At 38.8% G+C, this 15,785-nt stretch overlaps 1 protein-coding gene across 1 annotated transcript in view; it reads left to right on the top strand.

Annotated features, from left to right (window-relative positions):
* HSDL2 (hydroxysteroid dehydrogenase like 2) overlaps positions 1-15,785 on the top strand; it is a 64,647-nt gene that overhangs the window by 4,431 nt on the left and 44,431 nt on the right. Inside the window, exons 2-3 of the mRNA XM_041762247.1 lie at positions 9,102-9,265; positions 11,696-11,794. Of these exons, the coding sequence (XP_041618181.1) occupies positions 9,102-9,265; positions 11,696-11,794 (263 nt within the window). The remainder of the gene's footprint in view (positions 1-9,101; positions 9,266-11,695; positions 11,795-15,785) is intronic.

Below are 15,785 nucleotides of genomic sequence, written 5' to 3'. Positions count from 1 at the left end.
AAATTCTACATGAAAATGAAGAATTTCTACTTATCAAAAGATATAGGGGCACCTGAGTGGCTCAGTTAGTTAAGCATCTGACTTTGGCTTAGGTCATGATCTCAGGGTTGTGAAATGGAATGCTGAGTCATCATCGTGGTCATTGGGCTCCCTTTTCAGTGGGGAGTCTGCTCTCCCTCTGCCCCTTCCCCCGCTCATTCATTCATTCTCTCTCTCTCAATAAATAAATAAAATCTTTAAAAAAAAAAAAAGAAGAACACCTGAGTGGCTCAGCATTTGAGCATCTGCCTTGGCTCATGGGATCCAGGATCGAGTTCCTCATCGGGCTTCCTGCAGGGAGCGTGCTTCTCCCTCTGCCTGTGTCTCTGCCTCTATCCGTGTCTCATGAATAAATAAATAAATCTTTTTAAAAAAAAATCTTAAAAAAAAAAAGGACACTATCAAGGTGTAGTGAAAAGGCAAGCCACAAATGAGAAGATTTTTAAAGTACATATGATTTATAAATACATGTACTACACATATTTAAATATGTAGATATATATGACTTTGCATTTACATATATGAATACATTTTTGGTAAAGTTTATTTTTAGTAATCTCTATACCCAGTGTGGGGCTTGAGTGAGCCAGCCAACTGCCCCAGTATATGAATATTTACATAGTTTTATAATTTACATTTAAATATTTATAATTAATCTATACAATTTATTTTAAATATAATTTATGAATCGTTTGTAATTTTAAGATGAACAAAACTGATAGGAATTATAAAGAAGAACATGACTGTTAACATATAAAAATTAGCCTTCTTAGTAATCAGGGAAATGTAATTAAAACAACACTGAGATACCATTTCCATTTCGTATCTATCAAATTGGCAAAAAAAAATTTTTGGCAAAAATTTTAAATATCTGACATTAAATGTTGGGGAAATGTGGAGCTATGGAAACTTTCATATATTGCTGCTAGTAGGAATATTAACTGCTTTGGAAAGAGGTTTGGCATTACTTGGGAAAGTTGAACTTCAGTGTTTCAGTTATCTGTTGCTGTTTAGCAAATACTCCAAAACGTAATGGTTTATTTTTATTTGTTTTTTAGAAGATTTTTATTCATCCATTCATGAGAGACACAGAGAGAGAGAGGCAGAGACACAGGCAGAGGGAGAAGCAGACTCCATGCAGGGAGCCACATGCTGGACTCCGATAGGTTTCCAGGATCACACCCTGAGCTGAAGGCAGACACTCAACCACTGAACCACCCAGGTGTCCCGGCATCACTTTTACAAATAGTAGAAAACTCCCTTTTGGGCCTTGCCATTTTTACTTAGTATGTCCTGGGATACACATACATTTTAGGTATGCAGATCTTCTTTCTCTTTTAGTGGTAACATGGTATTTTGTCGATGTTCCATAATTTACTTAAAACAATCACCTATCCCTGGATACCAGATCATTTCTAGTTTTTTTGTTACTGCATGTTTGCTGCAGTGATTAACCTTGTATCCACTGCTTGCACATTTTTGAGTGTATCTCTATAACAAATTCCTGGAGGTGAAGTTCCTGGATAAAAAAGTATATGAACAGGGATCCCCGGGTGGTTCAGTGGTTTCACACCTGCCTTCAGCCCAGGGCATGATCCTGGGGTCCTGGGATCGACGAGTCCCACGTAGGGCTCCCTGCATGAAGCCTGCCTCTCCCTTTGCCTGAGTCTCTGCCTGCCTCTCTGTCTCTCTCTCTCTCTCTCTCTCTCTCTCTCTCATGAATAAATAAATAAAATCTTAAAAAAAAAATGTATGAACGTTACACTGGCTAATATCCTCGGCGCTCCAAAGAGGTTGAATATCCAAAAGGATGAATGAAGTTTCCTAATCCAGCAGGTTGGCAGACAACAAAATGCTTGATAATAAAAGTATTTGTTTTGATTTGCTTTTCTTTTTTAAAACTGTTAACAAAAATTTTTATCACATTTACTCTGATTTTGAGGTACCAGAGAAGTTTGGTAAATTGTAGTGTAGATTAACTCCACATTAGCAAGTTTTAGCTGTCCGCCAATGGTACTGACAAATTTGGACTCTTTCTTGCCCCCTTTGGTTCTAATGCTTTTGAGCTGGAGAGGCTTCCTTGTAGCACAGCCCCTGGGTTTCAGGCTAAAGGTAAAAACCGTCTTTGCCTTTATTTCTGCCACTGCCTGAGACTGTGTAAGGAAAAAAATGTCCTTTACCCTACTGGGAATCAATCCAGCTAGACCAAAGGCAAAGGGATAAGGCTTTTAAAGCAATAGTGGACACATTTTCCTCTCAATACTTCCATTAAAAAAAAAAAAAACTTTATTATTTTTTTAAGATTTTTATTTATTTATTCATGCGAGACACAGAGAGGGGCAGAGACACATAGGCAGAGGGAGAAGCAGGCTACCTGCGGGGAGCCCAATATGGGACTTGATCCCAGGACCCCGGGATCATGACATTCAACCACTGAGCCACCCAGGTGCCCTATTATTTTTTAAATATTTTATTTATTTATTTGAGAGAGGGGGGCAGAGGGACAGGGAGAAGCAGGCTCCTGTCTAAGCAGGGAGCCTCATGCGGGACTCGATCCCAGGACCCCAGGGTATCAGCATCTTGACCTGAGCCAAAGGCAGATGCTTAATTATCTGAGCCACCCAGGCACTCCAAGGTATAGGATTTCTATTTTTCACATTTAATGTAGGAATTTTAATGTGTAAATAACTTACAATGTGAAGTGAAAAAAATTTTACCATTCCCTCAAATAATATAAGAACCTAGAAGAATGGGACACCTGGGTAGCTCATGATTACAATTCAAAAAATTAACAGTAATTCCTCAATATCATCTACTACCTATCCATTTTCAAAGTCTTATAACTATCTCAAAGATGTCTTTTTAAGTTGGTTTTATCAAATCGGGATCCTGTAAGGACCTCACATTGCATTTAGTTGCTAGATCTTATAAGTCTCTCTTGATCTGTAACAGCTTCCCTTCCACTTTCTTTTTTCTTTTTTTAAGACTTTATTTTTTTATTCGTAGAGACACAGAGAGAGGGGGGGTGGTGGTGCAGAGACACAGGCAGAGGGAGAAGCAGGCACCATGCAGAGAGCCTGGAGTGGGACTGGATCCAGGGTTTCCAGGATCACGCCCTGGGCTGCAGGCGGCGCTAAACCTCTGCGCCACCAGGGCTGCCCCCCTTCCACTTTCTTTATGTCATTTATTTGCTGAAGAATATAGATCATTTGTCCTGTGGGAGAGTCCATCTTCTGGATTTGAGACTTCTCATTTTCGTTGCTATTATACTGTATTACTTGCAGATTTTTGCCTATGTATAGAAATAAAATTTTCTTCATTGACTTTTCATTGAGTTTGAAAATTTGTCAAACTCTTATTAAATCTGGTAATTTAATTACACATTATTTTGGTTTTCTATGTAATCATGTAAACTACAAATAATAATATTAGCATTATTTCTTTCACTTCAATCCAAAGTGTTTCTTTCTTTCTCATGCCTTATTTATTCAAAGAAGAAATGTTCCCAGATGGAAGGTTTGATATACAAGAATACATAAAAAATACTAAAATAAAAGAAACAAAAAATAGAAATAAAAAGTTATGGTAAATTAAGTACAGAAATCTAAAGTGTATTTATAATAATAATTAGTAAAACATAAAGAATAATAAATAATATTTGCACAAAGAATTAAAACATATTACAATAATAGAAATTAAAAACCAGACTGATTTGAGTTTTACTTTTCTAGTTTTTTTTTTAAAGCTAGTTGTTTGTAAAGCTATTAGTTAAGACAGTGAAATCCATGTAGACCAGTGGAACAGAAGAGAAAGCCTTAGAAATGGCTCTTTATTTATGGAGACTCATCTTGACAAAGCTAGAATTGAAGATCTATGGGAAAGTTGGGCTTTTTAGACTGGGACAGTTGGTTGTCCACATTGAAAAGAATGTAATTGGGTCCCTACCTCAACTCATACATAAAAGTTAATTCTAGGTAGGTTTAAGACTAGTATTTAAAAAATAAACCCTAAATTGTTTGAAAGACAAATTAATACAGTTGTGGTTAGGGAAGGATTTTTTGTTTTAAACGCAAAGCATTGGCTATAAAAGAAAAGATTCATAAATTCTACATGAAAATGAAGAATTTCTACTTATCAAAAGATATAGGGGCACCTGAGTGGCTCAGTTAGTTAAGCATCTGACTTTGGCTCAGGTCATGATCTCAGGGTTGTGAAATGGAATGCTGAGTCATCATCGTGGTCATTGGGCTCCCTTTTCAGTGGGGAGTCTGCTCTCCCTCTGCCCCTTCCCCCGCTCATTCATTCATTCTCTCTCTCTCAATAAATAAATAAAATCTTTAAAAAAAAAAAAGAAGAACACCTGAGTGGCTCAGCATTTGAGCATCTGCCTTGGCTCATGGGATCCAGGATCGAGTTCCTCATCCGGCTTCCTGCAGGGAGCGTGCTTCTCCCTCTGCCTGTGTCTCTGCCTCTATCCGTGTCTCATGAATAAATAAATAAATCTTTTTAAAAAAAAATCTTAAAAAAAAAAAGGACACTATCAAGGTGTAGTGAAAAGGCAAGCCACAAATGAGAAGATTTTTAAAGTACATATGATTTATAAATACATGTACTACACATATTTAAATATGTAGATATATATGACTTTGCATTTACATATATGAATACATTTTTGGTAAAGTTTATTTTTAGTAATCTCTATACCCAGTGTGGGGCTTGAGTGAGCCAGCCAACTGCCCCAGTATATGAATATTTACATAGTTTTATAATTTACATTTAAATATTTATAATTAATCTATACAATTTATTTTAAATATAATTTATGAATCGTTTGTAATTTTAAGATGAACAAAACTGATAGGAATTATAAAGAAGAACATGACTGTTAACATATAAAAATTAGCCTTCTTAGTAATCAGGGAAATGTAATTAAAACAACACTGAGATACCATTTCCATTTCGTATCTATCAAATTGGCAAAAAAAATTTTTTGGCAAAAATTTTAAATATCTGACATTAAATGTTGGGGAAATGTGGAGCTATGGAAACTTTCATATATTGCTGCTAGTAGGAATATTAACTGCTTTGGAAAGAGGTTTGGCATTACTTGGGAAAGTTGAACTTCAGTGTTTCAGTTATCTGTTGCTGTTTAGCAAATACTCCAAAACGTAATGGTTTATTTTTATTTGTTTTTTAGAAGATTTTTATTCATCCATTCATGAGAGACACAGAGAGAGAGAGGCAGAGACACAGGCAGAGGGAGAAGCAGGCTCCCCAAACCTGATGTGGGACTCAGTCCAGGGGAGACACAGAGAGACAGATACGATATAGGCAGAGGGAGAAGCAGGCTCCCTCCAGGGAGCCTGATGTGGGACTTGATCCCAAGACCCCAGGATCACGTTCTGAGTCAAAGGCAGACGTTCAACCGCTGAGCCACCCAGGCACCCCATAAAACGTAATGTTTTAAAACAACAGTGATTTTTTTTTTTTTTTTTTTTATCCACAGTTCTTGAGTTAACTGGGTTTTTCTGCTCTGTATACTTTAAATTGAGGTCATTGATACAGTTGCATTTAGCTGAGTCCTTAGCTGGGGCTGAAACATCCTAAAACAGCCTCTCACCCTCCAGGGCCTCTCTCACTTGACCTGTCATCATTTGGTAATTTGTTCCACTTTGTATCATAGCATCTCGCTAAGAGACAGTGGAGACTGCCAGCCACCTTACAGTGTGGGGTTGGAAATCAGAATATCACTTTCATTACATTCTATTGCTCAAAAAAAGTCAAAAAGCTAACCCAGACTCAAGGGGAAGGGAAAAATACATTCTTCCTCTTGATGAAAGGAATGCCAAAGGACTTGTGACGATGCTTGATCTACAACAGTAGCCTGTAATCCAGCAGCTTCACCAATAGGTTGATATGCCCTAGAGAAACTCTTGCACATGTGACTGGAAAAAGTGAACAATAATATTTTTTTTAATTTTTTATTTATTTATGATAGTCACAGAGAGAGAGAGAGAGAGAGAGAGAGAGGCAGAGACATAGGCAGAGGGAGAAGCAGGCTCCATGCATCGGGAGCCTGATGTGGGATTCGATCCCGGGTCTCCAGGATCGCGCCCTGGGCCAAAGACAAGCGCCAAACCGCTGCGCCACCCAGGGATCCCGAACAATAATATTTTTAGCAACATTGTTCATAATAGACAAAAAAAGAAAACTGGAAACCATCACCCAAATCTATAAATAGTAGAACGAATAAACAATTTGTAGTATGTTCATATGGAGATACTATGTATTAATTAAAATAATGTAGTTATCTGCACCAACATGGATAAATCTCCACACAATGTTTTGTGAAAGAAGTAAATCCTACAGTTCCATACTGTATGAATCCATTATATAAAGTTCAGTTAAAATTAAATAGTGTATTGGGACGCCTGGGTGGCTCAGTGGTTGAGCATCTGACTGGCTCAGGTGGTGATCCTGGGGTCTTGGGACCCACATCAGGCTTCCCGAAGGGAGCCTGCTTCTCCCTCTGCCTATATCATATCTGCCTCTTTGTGTCTCTCATGAATAAATAAATAAAATCTTAAAAAAAAAGACACTTTAAAAATTTTTTTTTATTTTATTTTTATTTATTTTTTATTTATTTTTTATTTATTTATGATAGTCACAGAGAGAGAGAAAGAGAGAGGGAGGCAGAGACACAGGCAGAGGGAGAAGCAGGCTCCATGCACTGGGAGCCCGACGTGGGATTCGATCTCGGGTCTCCAGGATCGCACCCTGGGCCAAAGGCAGGCGCCAAACCGCTGCGCCACCCAGGGATCCCCCCCCCCCTTTTTTTTTTTTTTTAAATTAAAGTATGTTACTTAGACATTGGTTAGGCAAGCATTTTTTTTTTTAAAGTGATCTCTGCCCAATATGGGGCTTGAACTCCCGACCCCAAGATCAAGAGTTACAATGCTGTACTGATTGAACCAGCCAGGCACCCCAGGCAAGCTTTTCCTGAAAAGGGCCAGATAGTAAATATTTTAGGCTTCATAGGTGAAAGGCAAAATTGGAGGTAGTATGTAGGCAATGAAATGTGTATGTAACGTATGTATAAGTGTATCTATATATATCTAAGACAATGCATAATGAGAAAACCAATTTCCACAATATTTTTTATTAGTGAAATTCAAAAGAGCAGTTTTTTTGGCAATACAATGAGAAGAATGAAATTCTTTTTGCGGAGGAAGAGAGGGTTTATTGAGTGGCTTGTTGAGTGGCTGCAAACAAATTAATTCTCTCACAGTTCCAGAGGCTAGATGTCTGAAATCTAAAATCAGGGTGTCAGCCAGGATATTCTCCCCTGAAATTCTGGGTAGAACTCTTCCTTGCCTCTTCCACAGTGTGAGAGAGCTTCTGGTGACAGCCAGCAATTCTTTGCATTCTTACCTTGCATCACTCCAATCTCTCCCTCCTTCATCAGATGATATTCTTATATGTGGATCTGTACATAGTCTTCTCTCCTCGTTTCCAGTCATACTGAATTAAAGGCCCACCCGAATCCAATATGTCCTCCATCTTATCTAATTATATCTGCAACAATTCTCTTTCTAAATAAGGTCGCATCCTGGGGTACTAGAGGTTAGCACTTCAGCATATCCTTTTGGGTAGGTACAACTCAAGACACAGCAGGGAGGTAATGTTTGGCTTCATCGGGGTTCAAAATTAGTGTTCCTTATCATCAAATTGATCATAAATGTTCATCTGTAAAAGCTATTCTTAGCTTTAGGACTATATACAAACAGATGGAGGGTCAGATTTGGCCCTTAGGTTAGGCATAGAGGTGTTGGTATAAGAAATAGTAAAAAACAAAACAAAAAACGGGAATAAAGGAATAGACTAGTGGCTTTTGGAGTATTGGTAATATTCCTGTTTCTCTTTTCTTGCAACTCATTTTATTCTATATATATATTAGTTTACATGCTTTTTGTATGTTTGCTGTATTTCACTAATAATAGTCACCACCTCTTGGTCTCTTCCCTTCTCCACTCCCCAGCTTTCCTACCAAAACATTTATTTCTTACTTTAAAACCCTTCCCCATGTTTCCCTCTGATCTTTTCTGAGGTGTAAATCCTATAGATCTTGGCAGGAACCTTATGTTCTTATTGGTTAACGAGTCTGTGTAGTTATACTCCCCTATCTCTTTGTGATTGTCACTTTCACCGTATTTACCCTCCTCAGAGAAGGTTTTGTTTTTGTTTTTTAAGTAGGCTCCATGCCCAGCATGAAGCCCAACAGGGGCTTAAACTTAGGACCCTGAGATCAAGAACTGAGCTGAGATAAAAAGTCAGATGCTTAACGACTGAGCCACCCAGGTGCCCCATCACAATCAATTTTAAAACCTTTTCATCATCTTCGAAAAAGGCCCTACACTCCTTAGCTATCAACTCCAACCCCCTCCACCCCTAGTCCTCAGCAGCCACCATCCTTGTGACTCAGATTACCTTTTCTGGACATTTCGTATAAATGGAATTGTACAGTCTATGGTCCTTTGTGACTGGCTTCTCTCACTTAGCGTAATGTTTTCAGGGTTCATCCATGTAGCATGGATCAGTACTTCCTTTCTTTTTATTGTTGAATATATTCCTTTGTGGATATACTGCAATTAATTAAGTAATTAACTTAATCAGGGAATTAAGTAATTAAATTAATAAATAAATAAAGCTTTTATTTATTTATTCATGAGAGACACAGAGAGAGGCAGAGACATAAGCAGAGGGAGAAGCAGGCTCCATGCAGGGAGCCTGACGTGGGACTCGATCCTGGAACTCCAGGATCACGCCCTGGGTCAAAGGCAGGTGCCAAACCGTTGAGCCATCCAGGGATCCCCTCAGTTATAATAATTTATAAATCATTGTGCAGTGGCAGTATTACAGAGCTATTTGCTGTCAGGGAGGGAGGGTGGTTTAGAGAAAGTTTTAGAGGAGAAAACACATAATGTGAAAAGATGCAGAAGTTTCCTCTTAATAAGTAAATAAAACTTGAGGTTTCTTATGAGGTCATATTTGTTCTGTTGTAGGAAGCTAGCAGGATGTACAGTTTTTATCACAGGTGCAAGCCGTGGCATTGGCAAAGCTATTGCGTTGAAAGCAGCAAAGGATGGAGCAAACATTGTCATTGCTGCAAAGACTACCCACGCACACCCCAAGCTTCCAGGCACAATCTTTACTGCTGCTGAAGAAAGTGAGTGAATGTGACCATGCCATTTCGTGACATGTCCTAACCATGGTTTCAATACATAGAGAATTTGCGGGAGAGTTTAATTTTAGCTATTTGAAAGCTGCTCTGAAAATAATTTTGTCTGGTTAAAGAAGTATTTTGTTACCTTAGAGCACTGATTCAGGAACTTTTTTCCCAGCACTTTTTTTTTTTTTTTTAAGATTTTATTTATTTATTTGAGAGAGAGAGAGAGAAAAAAGAAAGCACAGAGGGAGAGAGAGGAGAAGCAGATTCCCCACCAAGCAGGGAGCTCAACGCGGGGCTCTATCCCAGGACCCCCGGTATCATGACATGAACTGAAGGTAGACACTTAACTAACTGAGCCACCCAGGCTCCCCCAGCATTTTTGAATGATGTGAGAGACTCTCCTCAAAAATTATGTCTCTTGAGGGCAGTGATTCTTGTATCTGTGCAGAGAATAGGGAATAGGGGGAGTGGAAATGAGAAGCGGGTGATGTAAACACTTTGAAAAAGCTCTCCATTCTATTTATACTGTGCCATTTGAAACTCATTGTCTTAATACTTTTGGTTCACAAATAATTATCAAGTGCTTATATTCAAGGCATTGTGCGCTAGGCATAGTATCAGGAAGGAGGGCTTAAAATTCAACTTCAAGGGCAGCCCTGGTGGCACAGCGGTTTAGCGCCGCCTGCAGCCCTGGGTGTGGATTCTGGAGACCCAGGATCAAGTCCAACATCAGGCTCCCTGCATGGAGCCTGCTTCTCCTTCTGCCTGTGTCTCTGCCTCTCTCTCTCTTTCTCTGTGTCTCTTATGAATAAATAGATAAAATCTTAAAAAAAAAAATTCAACTTCAGTTAATATTGCTAGTTTTGTTAGTCATGTTAATAGCCTCATGGTTATGTTAGGGGAACACATATGAGGTATTTATAAATAAGATGATACCTGGGATTTATTTTAAAATACACACCAGCCAAAAACAGGATTGGGGGTAAAAAAAAATTAAACAAGGGGCCCCTGGGTGGCTCAGTTGGTTGAGCATTTGCTTTTGGCTTGGGTCATGGTCCAGAGGTCCTGGGATCAAGTCTCACATTAGGTTTCCTGCTCAGCAGGGAGTCTGCTTCTCCCTCTCCCCCTCCCCTTGCTCATTCTTGTGCATTCTCTCTCTCTCTCTGAAATGAATAAATAGGGGATCCCTGGGTGGCTCAGCAGTTTGGTGCCTGCCTTTGGCCCAGGGCGTGATCCTGAAGTCCCAGGATCGAGTCCCACATCAGGCTCCCTGTGTGGAGCCTGCTTCTCCCTCTGCCTATGTCTCTGCCTCTCTCTCTGTGTGTCTCTCATGAATAAATAAATAAAATCTTTAAAAAAATGAAATGAATAAATCTTTTAAAAACTTAACTGTCAGAGCATTGACAATCATTGAAGATAGGTGATAGATTAATGGTAATTTATTATACTCTTATTTATGTTTTTGCATATTTCTTGAAATTTCATGATAAAGGTTTTTATTTTTATTTTATTTTTTAAAGATTTATTTATTCATGATAGAAGTAGAGAGAGAGAGAGAGGCAGAGATACAGGAGGAGGAGTAAGCAGGCCCATGTCGGGAGCCTGACATGGGACTCGATCCCGGGACTCCAGGATCGTGCCCTGGGCCAAAGGCAGACGCGAAACCGCTGAGCCACCCGGGGATCCCCCATGATAAAGGTTTTTAAAATTAACTTCCGTTTTTCTTTTTTCAATTAATTTTTTTTTAAGATTTTACTTATTTATTCATGAGACACACACACACACACACACACACACACACACACAGAGGCAGAGACACAGGCAGAGGGAAAAGCAGGCTCCATGCAGGGAGCCCGATGTGAGACTCCATCCTGGGATTCCAGGGTCATGACCTGAGCTGAAGGCAGACTCTCAACCACTGAGCCACCCAGGTGGGCATCCCAACTTCCTTTTTTTCTTAGCTTTTAATATAATTTTTTTTTTATTACCTTTTTATTTTTTATTTTTTGTTTTTTTAAAGATTTATTTATTTATTTTAGGGAAAGAGCTCATGAGAGTGGGGAAGAGGTAGAGAGAGAGAGAATCCTCAAACAGACTCCCTGCCGAGCATTGATTCCGAGCAGGGCTTGTTCCATGACCCATGACATCATGACCCAAGCTGAAACCAAGAGCCACCCTGACACTCCCCTCCCTTTTTCTCATTTTTTACTATAAATGAGACTATAGAGACTGAGGCTAGATATGGATTAGTCTGTTCTGTGGAGTGGAGTCACTAGTAGTTATAAGAACATAGTTATTTTTATTGGTTTTCTGAAAATAAGGTGCTTACTTGATTCATATTAAAATGAAAAGTTAAAAAAAATAAATAAAATGAAAAGTTTAGTATTTGAATGCCTCAGTGCTTTTTTGTTTGTTTATCCTTTGTAGTTGAAGCAGCTGGAGGAAAGGCCTTGCCATGTGCTGTTGATGTGAGAGATGAACAGCAAATCAGTAATGCAGTGGAGAAAGCAGTGGAGCGATTTGGAGGTAATGCCTTAATTCTGAAATAATTATTGAATATTGTAACTATACATTTTAAAAAATTGTCTTAATATCCTTAGTCTTTGGAGTATAACCAGATAATGAGTATTTGCTTATGTAGAGATGCAGCTTAAAACCATCTGATGACTTTGTTGTTGATAAAAATTATTTTGAATAATATAACACATCTACCATTCAAAATAAGGTTAAGCCCTTGACAATAAGATATCTAACCAACTAGTTTGGTTAGATCACATCCTCTTGCCTCTCTTTAATTAATGTAACCATCATTTGATAACTTTCTGAGATTTATTGGATAAAGTGTAGATAACCTACTGGTATTCAAGATATTTTATGTTCTGATCTCAACACTTTTTGGTCCCCTCTTTTTTCTCTGCCCCTGTATAAACACTTTATTCTTCCCTAAATAGTTTACTTCCTTATCCTTGCCTTGAAGTTTTTGCCTCTTAACTTTTTCTCTTCCCCATCCTGAGTCTTCTTTAGTGCCCATCTCTGCATCTCCAGTCCTGCCTGAAATGTTCCCTTCTCTGTCTTTTGAAATCCCACCTTTCTGTAGTTAAATCTCATCTCCTTCATGAAGCCAATTTCCTCACCATGCCAACTAATCAGAAGTGTATTTTTCGGGGGGGGGGGGGGTGAATGGGTGGCGGGCAGTGAGGGGGACACTTGACGGGATGAGCACTGAGTGTTATTCTGTATGTTGGTAAATTGAACACCAATAAAAAATTAATTTATTAAAAAATTTATTAAAAAAGTGTATTTTTCTTTCTCTGAATTCCTAAAACATGCCTTTGATCCTTGTACTATTTTATTTTTTTTAAAGATTTGTTTTATTTTAGAGAGGGGGAGGGACAGAGAGAGAGAGAGAGAATCTCAGACAGACTTCCCACTGAGGGTGGAGCCTGATGTGGGGTTTGATCTCACAACCATGAAATTCTGGCCTGAGCTAAAATCAAAAGTAGGATGCTTGGCTGACTGAGCCACCCAGGCGCCCCTGTTAAACTACTTTAGATCTTAGTATTTTTTGTCCTCAATTAGTTCATAAACTTTTACAAGGCAGGTGTTGGGGGTTGAGCTAAAGCTTTAATGGTATTATAGCAAGGTACCTGGCTGTGTCCAAATCCTGCCCAAACTATTGCCACTTTTCCCTCTGCCTCCCATAATATTGCAGAGACTATATGTACATGTGAAAGATAGTGACCAGTGGGGAAAAGAGATATTTTTTTTTCAAGATTTACTCATTTATTTATGATAGACATAGAGAGAGAGAGGCAGAGACACAGGAGGAGGGAGAAGCAGGCTCCATGCCGGGAGCCCGACGCAGGACTCGATCCCGGGACTCCAGGATCGTGCCCTGGGCCAAAGGCAAGCGCCAAACCACTGAGCCACCCAGGGATCCCGGAAAAGAGATATTTTATTGTTAGCATGGCTTGTGCTTATAATCTTTGGTGCAGAGTGCTGTGTTATAAATGACTGGGAAAAATAAATGAATGAATGAATGAATGACTGGAGCACAGTTTTGCCTCAAGTGGGGCCACTATCTTTAAATCCAAAGTCTTAGAGTACCTGGGTGGCTCAGGTGGGCTCAGGTCAAGCCCCATACTGGTTCCTGGCTCAGTGGGGAGTCTATTTCTCCCTCTCTTTCTGTGCCCCCTCCCTCCTGTGCCCCCCCCCCCCGCCCCACTTCTGCAAGTATGTGCAGGTGTTTCTCTGTCTCTCAAATAAATAAAAATCTTTAAAAAAAATCCAAAGTCTTACCCCTAGCTGACAAAGTAATGTGAATGCCCATGTGAGAAGAGGAGAGAGAATGTAAAATTGCTTTTTTCTTACTGATGGGACCACAAGTGTGGAAGAGAAGGAGAGGAAGCCACATTCATGTGCAGGACCTTTTATCTAAAATGACTTCACCTGCTAGTAAAAGTGACCAATTAGTGTTAATTAAGATTTGACCTTATTTAAACATTTCTAGGGAAGAATTAAGGGAGAAAGAAGATGGGGTAGATAGGGGCTTTACCTTTCTCTATAATCATTCAGTGTTATTTTTTTCTGTTGATCCATTGTGTGCATCAACTGAGGGTATGTTTATCCTTCCAGGAGAATGAGATCATCAGTTATGGGGGAAGGGGCTGCCACCACCTTTGTCTAAGCCCTACTATCCTTCCTTTTGTCCTATAATTCTGGAGAATGTGAGCAGTTCAAATATTGTCAGGACTGTCCCAAGAAACCTCTGAATTGGGTCAAGACAGGATATAAAAGATACTCAAAAAAGTTATACAGGCCTAGAATTCACCCCCTGTTTGACTTCCCATCTTGAATTCTAGCTGTACTGTCTATCCTGGGTCACCAGAAAGTTATACATTATATAGTACATGATGGCAAAGCCGAGTAACATGCTAGAGTGTCCAAATGGAAAGTACCTCCACTTGCCAGTATTGGGCTCTTACAGAGAGATTGAAGTCTCAAAAATTATTATTTTTTAAAGATTTTATTTATTTATTCACGAGAAACAGAGAGGCAGAGACATAGGTAGACAGAGAAGTAGGCTCCGTGCAGGGAGCCCAGTGTGGGACTCGATCCTGGGACTCCAGATCACACCCTGGGCCGAAGGCAGGCGCTAAACTGCTGAGCCACCCAGGTGTCCTGAAATCTCAAAAATTAATTTCTTCTTGTTACCACAGAGAACTTAAGGACCCAAATTGAAATATCTTGGAAGAATTAAAGCCCAGAAATTTCTGCTTTCCAATTTTCTTTCTCTGTTTTATGCCAGCCAAAGAGCTTTCATTCAGAAACATGGGTAGTCTGGATTTAAAAATTATTTTCACAGGTCTTTGCTACTTGGGAAGGTAACTTTCATTATGTTCATTCTAAAAAGTTGGTAGTCACAGGATTTAGAACTCATCTCAGATATACAGGTGATTTACTTGAGTTTTGTTATAACAAAGCTGTACAATGTAATATAGTTGATTGAATCCAAAGTTATTCAGAGGACACATTTTAAAATATTAGCAACACAGACTTTATATAAAAGAATATAGAAATTGGGGATTGAAAATGTGATGAAGATTTTAAAATACTACTTATGAAGAAAGGGTACTTATGACTTAAATGTTATAGTGAGTATAACAGCCTTATTTATATGATTATCTACATATTGTGAGAGAGAGGCATGGCAAAGTTAAGAGGATAACAAAAAATGTTTATTGCAATGGTGTAACCCCAGCAGAAGTTGTCATATTTTTATTTGATGGAATATTAAATGCTATTTATTTATTTATTTTAAATATTTTATTTATTAGAGACAGAGAGAGAGAGAGGCAGAGACACAGGCAGAGGGAGAAGCAAGCTCCATGCAGGGAGCCTGATGTGGACTCCATCCCAGGTCTCCAGGATCATGCCCTGGGCTGAAGGCGGCGCTAAACCACTAAGCCACCCGGCTGCCCTTAAGTGCCCTTTAAAAAGAATTATGAATCATGTAGAAATAGATGTGTTTAAGATACTTTTGTATTTTACTATATTCATTTAACATTTTTTAACAAAACTTGTAACCAAACTTTTAAACAAAATATGTTACATATAGAGAGACTATAACAGAATATGCATAAATAGTGATTATTCTAGATTAATTTTATTTTGTGTATGAATTACTTAAACTTTGATGATTTGCTAGAATTGAAAATTCACTCTAGGTCTTTTCTCTTTTCCCAGTTCCTAAGGCCAGGAAGGACCCCTTTTATTTAAATAAGTGTCTTAGAGAGAAGGGAGACCTTGGAAGTAAGCTTGGAAGGAGAGAAGGCCTTGGAAAGATGCTAGGGAGGAGGGAAGGTTTTAAGGCAATTAACTTAAGGTTCTTGGAGGCAAGGAGGGAAGACCAGAAGGTAAGAGAACAAATAGAAATGGAAGCTACAAACTACCAAGGATTAATCCTCCTCGTATTTTCACATGGAGTTCTGGTAGTTGGCTTTCTCCATTTTGTTAG

The sequence above is a fragment of the Vulpes lagopus genome, chromosome 7 (assembly GCF_018345385.1).
Source record: "Vulpes lagopus strain Blue_001 chromosome 7, ASM1834538v1, whole genome shotgun sequence".
Taxonomy (NCBI): domain Eukaryota; kingdom Metazoa; phylum Chordata; class Mammalia; order Carnivora; family Canidae; genus Vulpes; species Vulpes lagopus.
Note: the sequence above shows the minus strand (reverse complement) of the source record. Positions and strands in the feature narration are given on the sequence as shown.